The sequence below is a fragment of the Chlamydotis macqueenii genome, chromosome 9 (assembly GCF_036417535.1).
Source record: "Chlamydotis macqueenii isolate bChlMac1 chromosome 9, bChlMac1.mat, whole genome shotgun sequence".
Taxonomy (NCBI): Eukaryota; Metazoa; Chordata; class Aves; order Otidiformes; family Otididae; genus Chlamydotis; species Chlamydotis macqueenii.
Genome location: NC_141564.1, coordinates 14,869,466 through 14,892,675, shown reverse-complemented (window position 1 = coordinate 14,892,675; position 23,210 = coordinate 14,869,466). Strand labels below are relative to the sequence as shown.

At 43.8% G+C, this 23,210-nt stretch overlaps 1 protein-coding gene across 2 annotated transcripts in view; it reads right to left on the bottom strand.

Moving 5' to 3' along the window:
• Positions 1–249: 249 nt before the first annotated feature.
• FGF12 (fibroblast growth factor 12) overlaps positions 250–23,210 on the bottom strand; it is a 228,899-nt gene continuing 205,938 nt past the window's right edge. For both annotated transcript variants that reach the window (XM_086754965.1, XM_086754964.1), the window contains 2 exons: positions 8,944–9,142; positions 250–775 (listed from right to left, as the gene is read on the bottom strand). In XM_086754965.1, the coding sequence (XP_086611091.1) occupies positions 657–775; positions 8,944–9,142 (318 nt within the window). In that variant the 3' untranslated portion in view covers positions 250–656. The remainder of the gene's footprint in view (positions 776–8,943; positions 9,143–23,210) is intronic.

Here is a 23,210-nt window from a genome sequence, read left to right as displayed (position 1 = left end):
TGAATAGAGAGTAGCTAGTTTGTTGCCCATAACTGTCAGACTCCTAATTCGGACAGGCTGTATTTTATTGATAGCAGAGCAAACACAGTCATAATCCATCCCTACCTTTCCTGCTCTGGGAAAAATCCCATCCATCCCCAGAGAAGCAGGGATGGAAAAAACAGTGATGTGAACGTGAGTTGAAAGTATAAGACAGAAAGCACAGTCCCAGCCTGCGTTTCCCATGTTTCTCGCACATCATATGCTAAGTTCAATTTTCCAAAAGCTTTGTTTTATTTTTAAAGGTAACATCTTTATTATTATTATTATTATATTTATTAGTTGTTGTTATTATTAATATGCAGAGATGAGATTTTTTTTCCCCCTTTGATCACAGAGCAAACAGTTTGCTTTTGAAAATGTTAATGGAGTCCTGATTTAAAACATTTTTTTCTTCACTTTTTTTGTTGTTTTTGTTTTTTAAAACGTTGCAACAAGCAGGATCTGGGGTTCGATTTCCTCGTCCTACACAAAGAAAGATTCTGGAGTTCGGACTCCTAGCCACTACCGGTAGGTCCTGCCTTGCTCAGTTGTCGTTGTCTCAGTGTGGTTTCACCAGGTGGGGTGGGTAGGTGGGTGGGAGGGAAGGAGTTGGAAGAAGGGAGGGTATTTGTCAGCTATGTCGAGTCTTGGTTAACAACTTTGCCTCCATTCATGGTTGGTGTCCCTGAACTTTTTCTTGAGCGTCCTTGTTTTTCTCCAATTTCATGCAGCGATGGCTCTCTGTACATGCACACTGCAAACAGAAAAGACACCCATTAACAGCCCTGAAGTCACAGACATTAGTGACCATAATGAATTATTTATTTGCATATGAGGCTGAAATTCCAGCCCCAATACAAACATACACACACTTACAGAAACCTCAGTGACCCAGCGGCAGATCCTGTTACCAAGCAGGATCTGTTACCTGCCCTTGCCGCCGGTCAGATCCTTCTTCTGTGTCGGGCTCCATCCAAAGGCACAGATAGAAACAAGAGATTTCTCACAGATAAGTCTTTCCAGGTGTTCTGTGCTTTACTGTTTTTTTCATGTTATATTAATATATATAAACATTCCAGTTCACAGCACACTCTATTGTCTCAAGATGCTGATTATGAGAATGCAGATCCGAGAATGACCCGATCCCCAGTCCTTAACCTCCAACAAGAAGCCCTTGAGAGTCTTGAATCTAAACTACGTTTGCATCTGAGTCATCCAAGCCTTCTGGGTGTTGAGCTCTGGATCTGGAAGTTGTGATGCAAGCCCATTTGGCTCCTTTGGCCAAGAACTGAGGTCTGCTCTCAGTGCTTCTTATTTTTTACCCTGTAAATCAAGACAGCCAACCAAGGCCAAGGCTGTGAGCAGACACATGCGGATGAGTTCAGTAACAGCAAGCCAAGAGCCATCTCTGCTCTGTGTGGTCACCTGGCAGCACCTGAATACAGGGTGGATGGAGGGCACCTTCTCTCCAGACCCTGCCTAAACAATGTGGCTCCTACAAATTGTACTTGCTGGCACCTAGACAGCCTGAGAATGCAATGTCTGCCCAAGGCATGGCACATCCCCATGTCCTGTGCAATGTAACACATTTATGCAACTCACCATGTGGACTAAGTCCTCATGGCTGTCCTTGTGCCGTATGAGGTGTGCCAGAGCAGGAGCACACACTGAGCGCTCTATACCAAAGCAGGCATCTCTGATGAGCTCATCGCAAATGTGGTGGGGTGTAGATGTGACTGAAATAGTGAGGCATCTCCAGGGCAGGCACATTGGAGTTGAGAACTTGAGGTATGTCCAGACTGCAAATGTCATGCCCAGATCTTCACAAAAATTAGGATAGAAAGAAATGATTGTGCACGGCTTCATATTGTAAAGCTGCCATGTCACAAGCAATGGCACAGAGCTCAAACACAGGGGATAGAGCCCATCAGGTTTTGGTTCTGGGTAATCAACAAGAACAAAATTTCAAAAAGAAATGAAGAAATGAAAAAAATACCCCATGTATAAAGAGGCGATGTAAGCACTTATATTTATAACTTCCCCTGATTTACAAATAAATCCTGGCAATTAGAGACAGACTGCAAATGACATTATTGCTGTGCACTTTACTCCTAGCTAGATAAACAGTTATAGCAGTGTGCAACAATACAGGACAGAGATAAAGTGCAGTCAACTGTGTATTAATAGGAGGGATATTGCATTGAATATATGAGCAGTGAAAAAATATTACTTTTCCCATACAGCATTTTTCATGCAAGGCTTTCAAATCAGTTTGAACACACGCTCTAGCTGGGCCTCCCAGCGTGGCTGCAAGGCAGGTACCAATCTGCAAACTGTTATTGCTACTGGAGACATTTTTTTTTATGAAAATGAGAAAAAAAGGAGAAAATGAATGACTTCTCCTGTGGGTCTCGGCCAGGATGAGCAATGCCAGGACTTCCCATTGGCTGCCCAGACTATTGGTGCTGTCTGAACGGTGCAAAGAAATTGTGTAGCAAGGCGGTAACAGAAGGAAAAGGGATCTCGCATCCCCTTTCAGCTGCTGAGCTGCCCCTCGTACCTTGCTGAGTGTCACTGACTGCCTGGTGACAGTGAATTTGCTGGTTGCAAAGAAGCACGTAGTAAAAGCTTGAAGAACTATGAAAAAGTTAACAACTGAGAAAAATCTCGTGGTTTCTCAGCCTGAGTTGCAAAGCCTTTAGACAACGCTGAGGATGCACATCACCTCTGTGACCAACCTTATTCTCTGATGTTAAGTTTGCCCAGCAGAGTCAAGTATTTGTGCCAGCATTGTCCCAGTGCCCCTGCCATTCCGTACACAAAGCTCTGCCTCAAGTGCAGTGTTGTCTTCCCCCTGACCTTTCTGGTCCCAAGCTGAAAGGAACCTCCATGAACTCCTTCCCCCAGGCAGCTGCACCTACTAAGCTCACCTCACCTGCATCCATTCCCAGTACACATTGGGCTGGGACCACAAGAGCTGAGCCTGAGCAAAGCCCACAGCACGTTGCCTCTCCTCAGCTCCCTGTCCCTCACCATGGCCTTTAGGCAAAAATGTTGAGCTGCTAACAGGGCCCACAGAGTAATGAATATAAACCAGGCTACAGAAGTAAACAACATTTGTAGCTAAAAATTAAGGAAACTCTGTACCTAGCAAGCAAATAGGGCAGGAATTATAAGTTTATCTTCCAGTCTAGTGCATGATACAAGTACAGACACGAGGCATGGCTGGAGGCTGCTCACATTGTGCTTTTTAGGCAGCTGTCAAAGCCTCTCTACGAGACAGGCAGTACCAACAGACCATGCCAGAAAATCTGCAGCAGCACAGGACAAGCACATTTTCAGTGTTTAGATACACCTGCAGTATCAGTGTACACAGTATTTCTATGGCATCACACACAAGATAGTGCCTGGATATTCTCCTACACAAGAGGCTCATCCGCATGTGCTGAGCTACAGCCATCACTCGGTGGCAGCTGCAAACCCACGTGTACCGCGACACCCAGGTGTGTGCACACACAGCCACACACACACAGGGTTTTAAGGACAGTGTGACATGTGCAACACAGGCTCTTGGATTGCAGTTTGCTACTTGTTGTAGGAAGCTTGTGTGTGACTCACGCGCAGTTAGTTGTTAGTCATGGACTGGTGGGGGAGTGTTTGCAAATGGACTATTGTGAGTGCCCAGATCTTCCCAGCTTTAAAGTCAATCTTTGGGGTTCAGGACTAGCAGCACTCACTGACAGATCTGTTTGGGGTACCTGTCCATGTGTGTGTGAAGACACACTGCCCCTGTCACCTGCATCAAGGTAAACTAGCAGCAGTGTGAGTCGGCATTGGGAGGTCTGCTGGTGCACACCGCACATGGCAGTTGGGAAGGATGAGCAATTTGGCTGGAACAAGAGTCCCCTCCCTGCTTTGCCTTGTTTCTCCCACCCACCCACACCCACACACCAAGTCAAATACAGCCCTTAATGTCTGGAAACCAAGCTAACGCTTTGGAGCTTCAATCAGATAATCAGCTCCTGTGTCCCAGATTCTAATCAACACATCCATATTCATGCTTTAATTGGAAAGTGCCGTTTTCTTGATCTGCTGAAGAGCCACAGGCGTAAATGGAAGGGGGGGAGCAGCAGCGGAGCTGTGCCCATATCTGGTTCTTGCAGCTTTTGATTCCCTGCTTTTCCTGAAAACCAGCAGTGCCTGCCACTCACATGCACAAGGAAACTATTTTGCACAAAGAAACAACTCCCCGATTAGCAGGAAGGAGACTGAAGGTATAAGCAAGGGGGAAGAAAGCAGCACGGAGCATCCTTTCCAAAGGCATGGAGGGGGCTGCTGGTCGCCCAGGAACAGCTCCATCTCTCGCCCATGCGCTGGCACAGGATCCCAGCCTCATCTCTGCTTCCCAGGCACAGCACTGGCACACCACCCACACAGTGAAACTGAAATCACCCTATGCAGCTTCCCTGGGTGTCAGGGACTGCCTGAGCTTGGGAAGCACGCACCACTTTGTGTCCTGATCATAGCACTTCTCACTTGGCATCGCTGCAAGCCGAGGAGGTTGAAGGGATGCAACAAACTCCATTTCCTTTCCCTAGAATACTGGAAAAAAAATCATTAAAGGACCTCAGACATATCCTATCCATCCAGATTCACTCCTGGCTTTCCCTGCCCCAGATCCTAGTGAGTTAGGAGGAACTAAACTTTTCCCAAGTTGCCGTTCAGCAGGTAGGCAGGTCATTAGCCCAGCATGATCACCATGCTTCCCTGACAGCAGCCTGGACCGGTGTCTGGGCAGGGCTGGGCACACATCCTCTGGCTGGCAGCCCGGGAGATGGGCTTTTTCCCTCGACAGATGCCACAGCTCAGGGTGTGGGTATGGGCAGGAGCAGCTGCATTAGCTAATGCTTCAGTGGAGAGAATTAATTGTCTGAGCAGCAGCTAGGGGGAGAAGGGAGCAAGTGATTATGCACCCTCGTTTTCTGCCTCTAATTACCGTGTTCAAAGCCCAGTCCCAGCTGATGCATTTCAGAGGCATTTGAGCTCACCGTCTGTCTGGCAGCTAAACGCACAGGATGCTGCCAGATGGAATCACAGTTTGTTCAGGTAAGAAACGCAGCACACGATGACAAAAAGCCAAGCAAAAGCATGGTTAAAATACATTGCATTTGCCATCTAATAAGATGATTAGGAGTTTGATAGATGAACAAGTGAGTTAGTGTGGGATTGAAAACATACCAAAGCCTGCCCACTTGAAAGATGGAAAGAGCTGTGTTAACAAAGACTGATAAAGAATGTAGAGGTAGGATTGTTTGTTTTTTTTTTTTTTTTTAAAGAACACACATTTTAGGATGATTTGTTGATTACAGTGATACCTTCGAAGCCTACCACATATTCCTACTCAACCATGTCTTGTAATTCTTTGCAACATCTGAGGACGCTGCTTTAACAACATTGGGATGCTGCATCCCTGCAAAAACACACTGTGCAGGATTTGGCTGCTGTGCCTTGCACGTGGATATTCATCAGTGGTAGCAAATGGATCAGACTAGTCCCTAATAGGTCACCTTCATATCTGAGACGTGTTCATATCATGAGTGCTGAAGCACCACAAGTCCGGACTTAGGGGCAGCTCTGCTGACTCAGATGGAGGGAGACTTGTCTTCTGCTTTCTGTGGCCAGATTTGCCACCTCAAATAAATTCTGCCCTAGGGCAGATGAGGAATAAAATGTAGTTCTTTTGAGAGAGCAATCTGGAAATGTCATCTTCAAGGAGAATGAAATATAAATAACAGAGCACACCCACAATAAGCATCTGATAAAATTCTCACTTCAGTAACTGGAAAAGTCTCCCGTTGTTTTGGATGGGCTTGGATATTTAAAAGAATAAGTGATACTAAGGACTGTAGTGTTTGTCCAGCAGTAATCACTACAGACACTTAAAGAGAATGAAATTGCTTTAAAAGATTGCTTGGTGTCCAAGTGAGAATTATAGTCAAGCTAATTTATTGTGTAGTCTGGTTCAATCTATATGTCTGCACTTTAAGGGCTCATTTAGCTCGAATGATCAATTATCAGAAATTAAAGTATCAAAAGAAATGTGTTGCGTATGTGTGTTTTTAACCAAAACTGGCACCACACAGTACATGAGCTGCTGCCTGCCAGGCTGTTTGCCTTGGCTTTGCCTGTGCACAGATGGGAGAGGAACTTAACATTTCCCTCGTTATTACTTCGTAAGTTTTTTTGTGCTTTTATATTGATTAAGCTTAATGCTATGTCCAAAATCAAACAAATCCTGCCTACAATAAACCAAAAAACCCCTCCTACCACAGAAAACCCAAAATTTTTCCAGTTGGTATCTAGTAACTTTCACAGAGAACACCTCCAGCATTTGCCCATTTGCTACTCCGAGGAGAGGACTTAGGGATCTGGAAAGCAGTATGAAGCAATGGGAGTCAAATGTGCTCTGGGAGCAATCTAGGCTTTTTTTTTTTTTTTTTTTCTTTTTTTTGTGTTGCCTTTCCCTGCAAACACTCTCTTCGCTAAGCTGCTGCATAATTTTTCTGCATACAGCAAACAACTGGGAAATTTCATCTCAGAGATAATTGCCATTGAAGCAGTGGGTGAAGTGATTCCTAGCAATCTAAGTAACCCCTCTCCTTCCCAGGGGACCAGATTCCTCCCTCCATCCATCACTGTGTCAGCCATCATGTGACAGGGTTAATGCTGGTGGTGGTACCGGAGCAAAAGGAAACCTGGGTGCACTTCTGCAGTGGGAAGCTGCACGGAACTGGCCTGAATAAGCAAAATATAGCACGGAAGTGCTTTGAATACTTCCTTGGAGATCTGACAAAGCTTGTGGAGACTTTGATGGACGCAGTACAGAGAAGCCGCACGGAGCTGAGCGCATTTTACTCCAAGCCTCTCTGCAAGCCTCTGCTACCTACAATGAATCTTAGGCTTAGGAACAGAGTCCTCTGCCTAGAGTCACCGTCCCAGACAGCTGAATGCTTTGGGAAGCTGACACGTGCCTCAGCTTGGGAGACTGCCAGCTCTTTGATGCAGCAGTGCTCACAGGCTGACTGCAAAGCATGTGGAGGAGGGAAGGGGTGGAGGAGCCCTTAATTTGGCTGCCAACTTCCAAAGCGCTCGCTCGCTCAGGAGGTTATGTGACAGTTGTGATTGAAGCAAGCGTGGGAGGATGCAACTGCAGGAAGGGGAAGCTCTTGAGCTGGGCTGGGTTTTTCAAAATGAAAGCCAGAGCGGCATTTGCTGCAATAAGAACTCTGCTGTGGTCAGGCACCTCTATTAAGGCAAAGCTTTCCGTGAGGAGAGCCATAGGAATGGCCTAGTTTAATGCATGCAAAAGGCAACTATTGAGACATTCACCATGCACACTACATTAAAAAAGAAGCCCAGATTCAAAAGAACTCACTGATCAGTGCAAACACCCAGCCAGGCAGCAAAGAAATACCAGAAAGAGCTGGAAATCCAGCTGTGAAAGGTAGCACTTGCAAAAGACTCCTCCCAGCTAGGGCAGGAGAGGAAGCAGAAGAGAAGCTGGTGACTGACACCAGGCCTGGAGTAGGCCCTGTTCCTCAGCAAAACGCAATGAGGGCTTGGGGCACCAGTCTCACTAATGCCTCAGGTAGACATGAAAGAGCTCCTGCCTGCAGAAAAGCTGTTGAAAACAAGCAGAGGACAAGAGGCTCCAGGCCATTCCATCTCCATCTTCTGTGCAAAGGCCACAAACACTCTAGGAATGCAGAGTTGAATTTCTCTCATTGTGCTTTGCTTCAGTGGTCCAATAGATGATGTCAGCCTGCCTTCCTGAACTGGCCTTTCGCTCACACATGCACACTTGTCTGCCCCTGTGCATGGACTCAGCTGTGGCCTCCACCGCTCGTGAGTGATACCTGTCATGAAAGCATCAGTCCATTCCTTCTCTCCACACATTTAGCCCTGTCTCCACAGCCAACATGAGGCTAGTGAGAGGGGGCATGAAGCCATGCAGCCAAGGCCACTCCCAGGCTGCTGCATCCTTGAGGCGGCCACTGGTAGATCTGAGATGAGGTCAGAAAGGTGTACCTAGTTTGAGGATCAAGAAGTAGTGCTTTGTGCAAGCAATCGAAAAAAAGAGGTGTCCTTCTTTCCAAAATCAAGTTAGTACCTGTTAACTACTAGGCTCATCACACTGCATCTCTCTTTTTATCAAGAGCCAGTCCATAAAAAGCAGAATGCCCTGGCAGAAGCCTGCGGCACAATCCAGTAGCGTACAGTCAGCAGCATGAGGGCAAAACTACATGACTTTCACTGAAGTCTCACACTGTGATGAAGACTTATAGCGTGACAGCATCTCATCCAACTTTGGACGTCTATGATAAGGTTTCTCTACCCACCAGTGACTAACTAGAATGTCTTCACATACGAGAGAAAAAACAGATTTAAGTCATCTTAGGGTAGACTTATAAAGTACATTCACAGCTGTGCTGGTAGGACCCATTTTCCTGTTACTAGAGAGTGTCAAAGTCTAAAATCAGGTGAGATAAATCCTACCTCTATCAACTCTACATGGAACCGAACATTATTGTCACCGCTGGATCGGATTCCTTTCGAACTGCTGGCCATTCAAGGGCTGCTTTCCTTTCCCAGTAACTTCTCATGTTGCTGGGCTTTTAAGTTCATCCCTTAGCACCCCAAAGCTGAGAAATACCTTTGGGATGATGTGCAAAGTTTATTATATAGGAAGAAATGGAGATTAAATGCTAACAGTGCAGCCCAACACCTTTTGAAATGTTACAAATATTGTCCTTGCTTTCTGGTCTTGCAGCCCAACACCCTGATCCAGGAAGCCCAAAATCTGTAGTTTCAAATTCCCCCTCCCCATACCCGACTGATGGAGGGAGCAGGGAGGTTCCATACCTTCAATGGGTTTGGGTACAAAATGTGATGAGGGTTTGGTTTTTTTCACTCGATTTCCTTTCATAATTTGACCTTCTTTATTGAGTCCCAGGAACCACGCTCGGCCGGATTCTTGCTGCCGGTACAGCGTGGAAGAATAAATAACGTAGTAGTTTTCAAAGACAGATTCCTTAAATTTGCACTCTGGTGTGAAAACATCCTGCAGAGAGAGAGAAAAAGCAATGGAAGGAATTAATCGCTGATTTCCTAAATTAGGCACTACTGAGTGATACACGATGGGCATACGTTGCAGGCAGTTTAACAACAGAAAACAACAGGCATCAGCAATACCAGCTCCTGGCAGCAACACACATCTGAAAAACTCCCCACTCTCCCTTGCAGAGCTGTGGTTTGCAAAACAGCCTACAGTGAATGGGCATGAAAAACATGCAGGAAAAGTCAGGAAAGTCCCAGGATTTAGGCTGAAATACTAAGCGAAAAGAAAATAAAGAAAGCTGAGAAGCAAAGAGACAGCCTTGCTGCTCTAGTGCCTTCCCCTGGATTTGCTCTTACCTTCCCTGCAATGGGCAACAATGGTGCAATGGTTGTCGCCTAAAACACTGAGGCTTCTTCAAATTCTTATGGGCAAAAGGCAGTTTGTCAGGGGCATTTTAGTGCATTCGAAGAAATAAGAGTACAAAAGCAAGTAAACAATGTATTTATTTTCAAAAGCAGCGGGAGGAAATGCTGGCACAAAGCCTGGAAATCTTTCAATAAAGAGAAAGAAGTAATTTTAAAGATTTCTGACAAGTATTTATTCACATACTAAGAACTGGTCCCACACCTGCCCAGTAACAGAGAAGTCATAGGTCTGCCCAAGACATCCCCTGAGCCTGCACAGCTGTGGGGTCTCCATGTCCTTGCAACTCACGCTGGCTTTGCATAAAGTCTCAGGGAGGACATTACACTCAACTATGGACCAAAACTTGGCATGTCCCAGTAACCTTTCAAGATTTTTAACAACAGTGAAATATTAAACCTCTTTTAAAAGAGCTGGCTGGCCAGGGGACTCTGTGGCAGTGGGCTTCCAAACCTTCACTGAGTCAGATGTGATTGTTGGTTGTGTTTTCCCCCAGATTTTTAGCAGAAAATTCATCCTGGACAAACAAATTCTTCTACTGGGTTCCTTATGACATTCTTGCAAAAGGGCTCAAGCCACAATGAATATGCATTTTCTGAAGAAAAATCATTTTAAGAAAAAAAAAATAAAAAATCTCTTTTTCTAGGTCCCAGACAAGGTATCTCAGAGCCCAGTGAGTGAGGTGCTGCTACAGGCAAGCGATGCACTCTCCCAAGCCCTTGCCACAGAGAAGTCTTCGGGAGCTTCTCCAATCTTGTTAATGGAAAACCCATGATCAACATCTGAGCAACATATCTGGAGTAACGTCACATATTTACTGCAGACCTCATTTAAGACTGAGCATTCTGAATATTCAGCAACACTCAGGTATCTATTTCCAAGTACTTTGGGGTTATATAAAGTGTTGCTGCTCTGACAATAAATCCAGAGCGCAACAGACCCACGGAGCCAGGCAGGCTTGAAGCCACAGAAGATAAAGCGCAGCAGAAAGTGCAGAGCTGTGCCGCACACGTGAAGTTTGCATCAATCATTAGCACCACACAGATAAAAATGCTGTCGGCCCAGCGGGTCATTTTGCCCTATCTGAAGGAGTCTTTCTTCCTGGAGAAATAAATATTTTAGGAAGAGAGTGAAACAAGTTAAGAGAGATCTAGATGACTTAGAGCACTATAAAACAGTGTTTGAAGTAGCTTCCCAAAAGATCAGTGTTTAAGCACTCCTTAAATCTGCTCTTTATCTCCAGGCTTTGTCTTGCCTCCGAAGACACAGTTCAGCGGGGAGCTGGGTGCTCTCCAGCGACCAAACGGTTGGCTCAGAGGCTCACCCCCACATCAATCCCAGCCAGGCAGCAAACTCCGCTATGGAGGGCATCTCTAAAACCAAACTGGACAACTCAGTCCCTTCTCCCATCCGCTGGTTACTCCATTAATAAAAACTTAGCAAGAAAATTCCCTTTAGGAGGACTGAAAAGTTGCTGAGCTCTGAAAGAGAGCTACCAGCTTGACCAAAACATGGCATTTACTGTGCATGAGAGACCTGGATCTTCAATGTCTGTTTTAATTTCAGCATGGAACAAAGACTTTTTAATTTTCAATGAAGAAGAAACATAAAAGCTAATGCATTTTGAAAATGTTGTTTCAGAAAGAAAAAAAAAATCTAGCTTTTATTTAAAACTTATTGAAAATCAAGTTTTCAGATAAATACCTATTTTAAAATTACTGCAGTATAGTATTTTATGACATGCAGCAGTAGTTCATAAAAGCAGATACTGTATTGAATATCCACTTGTACCAATAAAGCAGCAAAATTATATTATTTTAAAGCAAATGTATTTAAAGACATCAACCTAATGAAGATTTAAGAAAAACACAGAAAAAATAGTGATTTCCTTTAAATGTTTAAGCTCCCCCACAAGCAAACAAACCTATTGCATTGTTTTTGAGAGTTGGCTGGTTGATTCCTTATCCCCCACAACTCAGTTGAAATAGCACTTCAGGACACTCACTAACCATGGCAACATCAACAAGAAACATCCCAGCTCTGTCTATTCGACAGTTTAGAAAACCCACAGATTTGACAGATAAGTGCTAGTGCCATTTTTATTCACTATTATTATCCTTCTTCTGTATATCACCTCTTCAGCAACAGCTAGTGTCCCACTGTGCCATGTAGGGACAAATACGCACCAGGACTCAGTTCACTGTACCACCAAATTGACATGCCGCAGGGTCTTCACAGGTTTGAAAATGAAAAATCTTTGGTGTGGGCACTACCACGTGCAGATGTGACACAATGAGCAAGCAGATGGAGAAGGAAAACACAGTTGACCAGAAAGGAGATGGGACAGACAAGCAGGACACAGGCCACTCTCCCAAGCATCGCCTGAGGATATTTGGAGTGTCCTCTAAATCTACTTAATGTGCAAACCCTTATGTTTTTCTTCCTTGATATCTTCTCCATGGCCAACGCCAAGCCCTCAGCTACATCATGTCACTTAGTTTCTGCATGTGCCTCTTGCTGATGGCTTTGGAGCTACCAATAACAAAAGACTCTTGGGATATTAACAGCAGAACCTCTTTACAAGCCTTACTGTCAAAATTAATTGTGGCAATTGTGTCGCATCAGGTAGGAACTGCTGTTGCACTTGTCTTGAGCTGAGAAGAAAGAGGAAAGTGCAGGTGAGCTTAACAGACTTTACACTAATAAAGTAGTGGCCACTGCTGCACAGACTGAAATCTGAGATAACTCAAGGTATTTTTGGAAAATCACTGATCTATTGGCCAAATTTCTGGGGCATGCAAGCTTTTTTTGTCTGTTTTGGTTTTTTTTGAGATTAATTCAGTGTTGATGAAATGTGCCTGACAGGCAGACCCGGTGTCCAACACTTTCTCTTCATCCCACAGATACAGAGTGGGTAAAAACAGCAAAGGGATCCTCAGACTGTGTCCCCCACATGCTTCTGATGGGATGTAAGGACATCCTGCTCCAGAGGTAACGGTATGGTTCGTCCTGGGGCCAGGAGATCCCACTTCACTCTCTCACTTGGTGCAGTGAACTTTTGAAATGGGCTTATAACAAACCCCATTCAATTACTTTCCCACCTCTCTCTGTGACAGAAATAGCATGACCAAGTACAAGACTGAGAGGACAGATGGCTTCATCTTTTAATCCCCTGTCTTTTTTCTGTCTTTAAACAAAGAAATAAATCATAACTCTATTTTCTGTACAAAATCCAAAGAGCTCTTGGTTCCCTGTCAGTACCATCATAAACTCAGCTCAGAAAATCCACCACTTCTCCTCATTAAAGAGTATACTTGTGATTGGAGAGGAAAAAAAAAAGAAAAAGAAATTTGTCTGCTTCGTGTGAAATATGTGGGTTTGACTAAATTATTTTTGCATACAAAGTAAATAAATACATTTATGTTTCCTATTTGAAGATTTAGAGCCTGAGGCATTTTGTTAAATGTCTATACATATTATTGAAAGCAGTGTGAAAAAGCAGATTTTTTTTAATTGTTAAACTAAAAACCTGCATGAAATATTTGTAAAAGAAATGTTAGTAATTTACATGCAAAATGATTAATATCTGTCTGCAACTTGTTTTCTGTGTCTCAATCCAATCCTTTGAACAAAAGGCAATTCCAGTAAGAAGAGTAATTAGATTTGCTTTGAAAAACAAACATAGATCTGGTTTGTTCTAACTCTAGTTTTTTTGGAAATTGCACAATCTAGAAAAAAAAATAAAATGGGAGCTATCACACCAAAAACTAGGGAGATCCCATTCAATGACACTTGGAATCAAAGAAGGGAGCCAAATGGATGCAACTGCCATTTGGGCAGGGATTCAGTGTGTCAGACCGGCTCAGGGAGGGTATAAGGTACCACGGATTGGCCCAAAAGCTACACCTGGTTTAGAAAAACAAGATGTTTTGTTTATCTTTGATCCTAGTAGTGTCTTCTGCCATCTGTAGATGGAAATGTGGACAGGATTTCCAGGCACAAATCAATCTCTCTCAACTGGGCCAGTCTGATCCTACAGGGAGGTGTTGGGTATGTTTGGCCCCATCTGCCTCCACCGTAGCACAGGCTGGAGGTGATTTGCAAGAGGACAGACTTTTTTTTTCCTCGTCTACCTCAGTTTTCACCTGCCCTGTTCAGGTAAATCACCCACATACAGATACCAATTTAACTTCAAGGCCAGTGATGCCACCATATCATACACTGTTGTAGCATAGCACAACAAAATTATAATTCTCATAATTCTCCCTAAGGTGATAAACAGCACCACAGGGAATACATAATACATATAAGAGTGTACATACCACAACAATGTGACCAACCACAGCAACATCATGACCAACAGCTAGTAACCAATACAGTAAGCATGTATAACAAATTTTGTTTCATGCAACTCTGGTCAGATCTGTAGTTATCTCAACTCTTCAGGTCCTAAATTGGGCACCAAAAGAACTGTTGTGGTTTAGCCCCACTCAGCAGTTAAAATACCACACAGTTGCTCACTCACTCCTCCTTTGACCACCCCCCTCAGTGGGATGGGGAGGAGAATCAGGAAAGAGAAGGTGGCAAAACTCCTGGGTCAAGATAAAAACAGTTTAAGAGAACAACAGAGGAAAAGAAAACAGAAATGGAAAACCTAAACAATAACAGAATGTACTTAAGCACATAATTTACAGTACAATAACTCACAGTTGATGCTAGTGCCCAGCTCCCTTCTGAGTAGCAAAAACCTGCCCCTCAGCACCCTCCTCACTTATACACTGAGGATGAGGTCACATGGTGTGGAAGGGCCCTTTGGCCAATTTGAGTAACCTATCCCAGCTGTTGGCTAATTAGTGACCTATCCCAGCTGTGTCCCCCAGCCACAGGTGCCACCAGCTCCAGCTCCTCTCCCAGGTCTGGTGAAAATTAACTCTGTCCTAGCCAGAACCAGGACACCCAGCCTCTTGGTCCTGAACACAGTAAGTTTGATTGGACTCTCCTTTGCACTTCTGTAAAGCTGGAGAAGCATTGTTGTAAAACCATGGGGACATGAGGCTGCAGAGTATTCAGGTAATGCACTGCCACCCTTGGGTGTCTTGGCTCCTTAAAAAAATGCCAATGCAATGGTGTCACAGCCCTGGTGCAGTCATAGCAGTGACACCAGTGGACAGCCCTGGTGCTGCTCCAAGCAAGAGAGAGCAGTGCCAGACCCTGCCTGTACCAGGCTGGGGGCATCACTGCCACTGGCACTCTGAGCATCCTCAGCAGGGAGGTGCAAAGAAAAGTCCCACCATAAGCAACAGCACAGTGTTCGTGGGTACTGATCATGAGAGCAAGCAATTTGCTCCATTTTTTTTATTAGATCAAGCTCTGACTGGCACAGAACCCCCTGATGTCCCCAGATCATGGCAGAAATAGTGACAGGTTTCAACGTGCAGTGCTCAGGGACAGCCAGGAAGCCAGCAGAAGACTGTCACTAGCTGTTGTGTTCAAACCCAGCTGCTCGCTCAGCATCCCCCCGGACTGGGCCACTTCTTTATATTGCTTGCCGTTTCCCTACAAACATTCTCAAAATTGCCAGATAAATAAAGACCTCTTTTTTTTCCCCCTCAAGATCTCCTTTTATTATAACCCAAAGGAGAACAGCAAATACACACATCCACAAGCAAACCTAATGACTTAATAAATTTAGTCACTGAAACTAGCAGCAGTAAAAGAAAAAGCCCATTGTGCATGTAGTTTGTGCCACAGTTTAGGAAAGAGATGTTAATTATGAGTGTTGAAATATCTAACTAACACATTCCCAGAGTAACAGCTTTGCTTTGTTTACAGCACTTACAGGTTTCTCTTTTATGTTCTGCACAATTACTGAGCCAGATCTTCAGATGGGATAAAAGCACAAACTGCACCAAAGCCTATGGCACGGCGAGGCTTTCCTCCCAGAGAATCTGGCTCAGGATACTTACTGATGTTAGTGATAATACTTAGAGCTCATCAAGTCATTTAAAACATATTAAGTAGGAATCATAAATATCATCACAGCTATCAGCAGTGGCGTTTCATTGTGGCTGGGGAGGCAGACCATGGAAATACTGGATCACGTTCACTATATCTGTATAAGTGCTACTCCATCCCGGGGGAAAGGACGGCACAGCAGAAGAGCATCTGCTTTATGGTGCTCTTTACCCAGCAAAGCCCATTCTACATTGCCCACTGACCTCAGCCAGAGCAGGGTTTAATCAACAGCCCTCTGATGTCAACAGCACGCGCATAGACCTACGTGGGTAAGAAAAAGACACTGGATTCTTGAAGACAGTTGGGGTCACAGATAAAATGAAAATGCCTAACTCCCATTTAAACCTGTGGAAGTTCAGAGACTAAACGTGTCTTCGAATATCTAAGAATTTGTGACCACAAACCTCATACCATAGCACTTGATCTTGGCATACTCTTATTTCCAGGACAGGTCTTGAACCACATAGGTCCTGTTCACAGGATAACCCCTATGCAGACCACAGCAGCACACAGCCGATGATGCCTTGTGTAGAGCCTAATTGAATCCAGTGTCCTCCTGACTCAGTGTAGCTTCTTCCATGACCCAGGGTTGTATCTGTCTGGAAATGCTTTAAAAGAAATGTAGCTGAGCTCTCTCTTGGCACGTAATCGAGAACCGCAAATGTGCATCCAAACTTTACATCTCATCACATCTTTGTCCAGATGGTAGGTGATATTCTACTGTTCACACTCCACTTTTCCTCCTCCTTCTAGCTCCACAAGAGATTGGTGACAAGTCTTCTTGGTGGCCTTTTAGAAGTAGGAGAGAGCAGATACATTTTAAAATAACAAGCTGCTACATGGGAGTGTACAGCCCTGCTGCAGAGCAGAGACTCATTTGATGAGACAATATGGTATCTGCAAGTATTCTGACTCTGCCTGGACCATCTGTGGGTTGAAGGGAGCACATTTTCAAATAAATCACCATGCATGCAGGTCTGGTTCCCAGTTCTGGGACCTGAGAAGCAGCATTAGCAAGCAATCTAACTTACTGCCTCTGAAAAACATAACTGAAGGGCTATCTGTCCTGACTTTTGTGGGAACTCTCAGTGCTCAAGGTACATGTTCAGTTGGCTTCATTTTAAAACACCCAAGCTAGAGGTGGAGTACAGGTATGCTAAGTCTTGCAAGTTGACCCAATATTCCTAGACAGCAAAAAAATCAAGTGCTGGATGAGCCTCTGTGATTAATCTGCAAATCTTTAGATGTGGACACAAGCTGTCCTAAAGCACCATTTCATATTCAAGGGCTGATTAAATTATCCATGTCACTGCAGAGAAAGTTGGTGAATGCTGGAGACAAAGGTGTGATTGCAGTGATTATGTGCCCAAGGTAACCCTGCAGCAGCAAGGACATCTGCCTGGGCACACAGCAGAGTACTGACCAAAACCCATGGCAGGTTCTGCAAGACATGCTGAGCTCCATTCTGCCCTGGCTAACTGGTTACCCAGATTGAAATGAGCTCATATAGATCCACACGAGCTATGGTCTCACATTTAGCTACAAAGCAGATGAACCCAATAAACTTCAGACCTGTCCATCCCACCATACCTCAGTATCATGTTCTTCTGCTTTCAGCTCTTGGTCTGTCCATCATCCAGGCACATTTTTACCAAGTACATCATAAAGATAAAAATGCCCAAATTCACTGCATTGGCCTTTGGGAAGCTGCTCATGCAATACTGATGAGAACAGTTTTCAACTTAATGAGTGCTGACAAGAACATAACTCGAGACGACTCTTCAAGCTGGGCTGCTCACTTCCACACCTCCCTGGAGAGCCCTGGGTAGGCTGAGAAAACATGCTCCGGGAGTAAGATTTGGGTATCAACAACTGTGTACCTCTGTTATCCAGGGAAGACTCTGCATCGAGCAACTCATCGATGGGGCACACAGAGCAAGCGACATATTTTGGTTTTTTGCTTCACTTTTTCTTAATGATGGACCCCAAAATCAAATGCATGGTTGGATGAAATAAATTTTCATTCCTTCTTTTTAAAATACAAGGTATATTTGGATTTTAATTGATTGATTTGTTCTTTCATTTTGTATCTCCTTTCAAGCTGAAATTTTAAAGCCTTTTAAAATTTGGAGCTGTTATGAACTGGAGTACTGATGGCAGCACAGCTCATTGACATGGCACCTGGCCCATCCAGTTCAGCAGCACTCTTCTAGGAAAGCAGCTGCTTCCTACAAAGTGGGTTTTCTAACAGCGTTGTCTCTGGTATTGCGTTCCTGGCAGCCTGAGGAACTCGTGAACCTCAGGATAATTTCTAACCTAGGAATTCCAGCTCACCCATTGCCTTCTCTACATTCTGTTTTTCTGACAAAGTGTCTGAAATTGATAACAATGTTATCAACTCTGCTTACTTCAAAACAGTATCCAGAAATACATGTTTGCATTCAGAGATAATAATCATAAGACAAGATAGGACAAGATGAAGATATGTTAGCTGTATACAAGAAAAACAGATTTCCTAAATTAGCATCATACTGCTTCATCTGCTAAAGCCTGAAATAACTATGAAGAAAAATAATAACGTAAGAAACCTAGAATCACAGCCAGATGGGATGCTTTGAACCTGTGATCTCTCTACGGGGCCAGAAAGAGTTTCTTGGCATCAATTTGAGCCTGCACACAGGGTACAATAAATTGATTTGTAGCCTTTTGTTACTTTTGCAATATTGCTATTTTTATGACAGTTGATAATAATAACAACAATATACAAACTAAAAATAATGATTATGCATTCATAAACATGACGCTATTTTCTTCTGATAGTCAAAAGAGACCTCTTAGTGGAAAATTAGCAGTCAATATTAGATTTATCATGCTATTATTTATATTAAAATTACCCTCAAAGGCTCAAACCGCAGTATGAATGCCTTGAGCATTTAATAAAAATGTCCTCACCACATTAGGAGTAGAAGGAATACCTCTTCTTTTCTACATTTTTGTGCTGAGATCCTGAGGACCAAAAGACCAACTGGCTTGCTAGGTGTTTAAGACAAGAGGTGTCAGAGCTAGTAGAGGAACTTATTTCCCCCATGTTCTCGTTCAGTTTCTTAGGCAAAAGCCCTCTCTTTCTGATGCAAGTGAAACAATGCAGTTATAACAGGGTCAAGGGGGAGGGGGCTGCGAGCGAGTCCCAGTCCTCGTAAGGCAGAGTCTCCAGGGGACGGTGGTTTGGCATACGGAGAAAATCGTTCTTGCTCTTACCCAACAGTACAGAGCTGGGCACAGAGTGCAGGTCTGAGTAAAAAAAATGGCCTTAGCCCAATTTTCAGTGTAGTTCATTTTTTTGAAGTAACATTTCACGTGGGCAGAAGATAAGAGGACTTGCCGAGGAGCTCATCAGGCCTATTACAGCCAGAAGCTGCTGATGTACTGAGATAGCCTCTTTACTTTGACTCTTAAATTCAAACCACCAGACTTGGTGGAAACACCCCATCTCCGACACTCTCCCTATCTTTCCTAATGCTGGAAAGATCTCTCCTGCATTAAACCAATTTCAGAGCTGTCATGACCAGGGCTGGAAATTCAATTTCTTTGCTGCTAAGATTTCCATCCTGAAAATGAGTGGTGCTAGATTATTAAAATTTTGACAGCGTACTGACAGGTTGGCTACAACTGGCCAATTAACAGCAAGCCTTGTGGTCTAAAGCATCCACTGAGGCTGGGGTGAGCTGGTGTTGGACAGGCAGGATCTTATAACCAAGACAAAATGTTATGAAGTGTGACAATTTATGTGGCTCTTCCCTCCCTCTTGTACCAGCTGCTGCAGTGCCAACACAGAGAACAGGAAAGGTTCATGGCATATTCTTGGGTGAAAGCCAGTTCTGCTACCCACTGGGAGAGCCAAAGGGAACCCACCAAGATCTGTGTCTCAAAATCTGAGTCCCGGCAACATTTCTGCTGACAAAGTGAGCAAAAAATGCCAATAGTGTTTCCTTAAAATGCACCAGGGTGACCCTGAGGTGTCTGCCCCATCTCTGCTGCAGGCTGCTTTACCGCAGCCAGGCAGACCACATGGCCAACACTTCAAACCCCTCTGCTCCTCGTCCCAACCACCAGTGAGGGCGGGTATGTGCTATAAAACAGACTGTGAAGAGGGGCTGCAGGGACATTTCTGTTGGTCCTGAGCATAATTTGCTGCCAGTGGATAGAGCTTGTTGATGAATACCTGTCATGTAACCGAGGCACTGGATTTTAATTCCTGAGAGCAGGCTCCTCTGCTGGTCCTAACTCCTCCAGGCTCTGTGTCCTTGAGACAGACATTTTGGGCTAGCGTCCCATCTAATATTCTTTAAATTGCTCATTGTGTATGAAGAGTCTGTCTTTGGTTGTATACAATAGAGGGATATTCAGCCTGAGGAATGAATGAGCCTCCAGCTCCTCAGAACATTTTTCAGAGAGAAATAGAGGAGAAGGAAAGTGTTTGGCATGAAGTGCAGACAGCCCTTTGTTCATTTATTTTCCGGAAATTCAGAAAATCAGCCAGCTTTTCTGTCATAGCAGTCCCATCCACATACTGACCACAGTATTTCTGCATAGCCTGAAAGAGCTGACAAATCTCACAGCCCAAAACAGCTTTACAAAGACTGGGCTTATTTATACCTTGAATGGATTTCCACCATACGTATGCGCTGACAACCTGACTTGTTTTTTTTTTTTTTCCCTGTTAGTTCCCTTTTGATGTGAAATAACCCATGGACAATGTACAAACATTTTGAATGGACTCGAACTATGCCACAGCTTAGATCTGACTGTTCCAGCGTATGCAGCCAAGTGACCCATCGTAGCTGACGCTTTGCTTCCCAGGAATCAGACAGATGGAAGTATATCATCAGGGATTTTGCAGTGGTGGCTATAGTGAAATTTTTCACTCTGTTGCACACTTTGCTAGAGAACTCAGATTAGCTTTGGCATCTGATCCTGTTCAGAAGCCAACTAATGACTGCAACTTCCAATCTAAGATAATAGAGTCACTCAAGAGAGAGTAACAGAATACACTAACTCTATTTGGCACAACGCACAGTAAAGCAGGAGACCATTTTATTGTGTTACCAGTACACAGAAGACTGTGCAACTGTCTTTAAATTATATGACCCAAAATACATCAACAAAGCAATCCAGAGTTAAAAATTTATATATCCTGTTTGTAGCTACTTATTGCAGCATGAAGTCCCAGTGAGATCCATAATTTACAATTAGATTTGTAGGTGTTTTATTTTATTTTCCAGAGGCTGTGTCTACAATGCAGGACTGAACACGCAGGGTGAAACTGTTGGTGGCAAGGGCTGGAGGCTCGCACTGTACACATTTCAGGATGGGTTCAGTCTGTTCTGGCTGCCACCCGGTCCCATTGCCTGAACATCTAGCACTTCAGGGGCACTCCTGGAGGGCACCCTTCAGTTTAGCTTCATCCAAAAGGAATCCAGTTTGCACAGCCCAAGGCTACTCTGTGGTGCAAACTGAAGAGCTGTGTGTGAGGGTGTCTGGAGGACTTGCTCCAAAAACACACTCCAGGTCTGAACCAAAACACCGATCCTAGACATGGCTGGGAGAGTTGCCTTATTGCAGTGGGGTATAATAAAGTAGGCATGTGATAGATGTGAAACATTAGTGACCTACTCCATATTGGTGATCCTTCAAAGGAGCCGGGGGCACTGTGTGCGCTCTGATCTGAACACACATTCAATAACAGGGATGCGAGCAGCGTGCTGTAACCTGGGTGGTGGCTGTGCATAAGGTCCTCTTCTCCTTGCATGCAGTTTGCACTTCAAATTGTTCCTTTATGATCTGAAATGCCTCATAGCCACACTGAGTATAGGAAAAAGAAGCCTTCCAAAAACCACTTACCACCAACACCCACAAAGAGAAACAGCCACATTAGCAACAATAACAGAAAAGGTCAGTTGTTAAGCCCGCCTATTTAAATCTCAGTTCTTTGCTTGCAGAAAGTCCAGAGTTGACTGCGTGTCACAGCTGGATCCTCCAGAGGTCTGAAAATACTTGGCATGATAAATTTTAAAGAAATCATGTTCCTCTGTTCTAACAAACACATTAAGAGGGGGAAGAAAACCTCCGGGCGGTCCTGACTATATCACTTGAAGAAGGAATGTGTCATTACTGCTTTCTTCTGTGCTATTCCAGAACAGGTGGAGAAAAAAAAAATTGAAGAAAAAAAAAAATAACCCACAAAAGAAACCATTTGCTCATGGGCATAACAGTCCCCTCTCACTATCCACAATGTTTCATAGTTTTTGCATGTTTTCATCAATGCTAAGTCTTGAATCATTAGTGCAGCAACAAGAGCAGAATTGGATCCTCTAAGAATCACTAAAGCTGGACTACACATTCTGTTCAAGGAATAAACACTGATTCATGAATGTTTCAATTAAAATGGATATGATCACTTTCATAACAAGGGAAATGAAGGAGAAGATTAGAAGTCCTGTGGGAACACAACTTCTGCTGCTTGGAGAAAAAGACACAAAGATAACCTGTCCCATAGTGTCTGACTTAACTCAACCAAAGGTAGGGACTTCATGCAAACATAATGATTTAGCAAAACTCCTTTCTCTAAGGATGTATTCATACTAACGGACCTGAACAATCACTTCTGCCCCTACAGTCTATGGTATTGGGATCAGCAATAGGCACACAGTGTCCCACTCTCTCCAGATCTGTCACACAGGGCAACAAACAGTGTAGCCATGAACGCCTGTCAGCGTATTTCACCACACGAAAGCATTTGGAAGGTGAAAACCTGTGAAGCAGAAATTCAATCAGGCAAGTGGGAGAATGCTTATAAAATCATTGGACTTTATTTACTAGTTTTACACTACTGCATCTCTACTGACCTAGCCAAACCATATTAGCACAGTGCTAATACATACAGAAACACATGCGCCAAGCCTGTGCGCTTGGAAGAACACGCAGAAAGTAAGAGCACCATGGGGATCATTTTACTTAGAAGAGGGCAGTAAAAAAATATGAGGCATATGAGGCACAAAAGAAAAATAATGAGAGCTGTGAGATTTTGCTTTTTAAGCTGGTCACAAAAAAAAAAAAAAAAGCTTTCAACCGACAAGGATGCCTTAAAAAGTCTGCTTTCTAAATTTAACTTTGATATTGAAAAGTCTTGGGTTTTATTCCTTTGTTTTTTTTTTCGTTAGCGTAAACTTGATAAAAAATGAGGCGTGATAATCCTGGTGCTTACATTTTCAAAAGCCATTTTTTAGCTCTAGCCTCTTCAGAGGGTGCAGATAACATTTGCATGGATACAAAGCCCTTGCAGAAATAATGTTCCTTAAAGGCAGAGCTGGCTGTAGGGTTTAATACAGTAGGAATTGAGACTTAAAATCAGCAGCATTCACATTAATAGCCATTAAATTATTTATTCATATCAGGCTCTGGAAGCCTGTAGAAAGACTAGGTTGTTCTGAAGGCCTCAACTCTCATAAACTTTGTTGCATGAATTACTTTCAGTTACCATTCTGAGGGATGTACATTCATTTTCACAAGTCTTGATCTACACTAAAACCTTCTGTTCCTTCTTTCCCTAATTTTGTGAAAGGGGAAGAAAAAA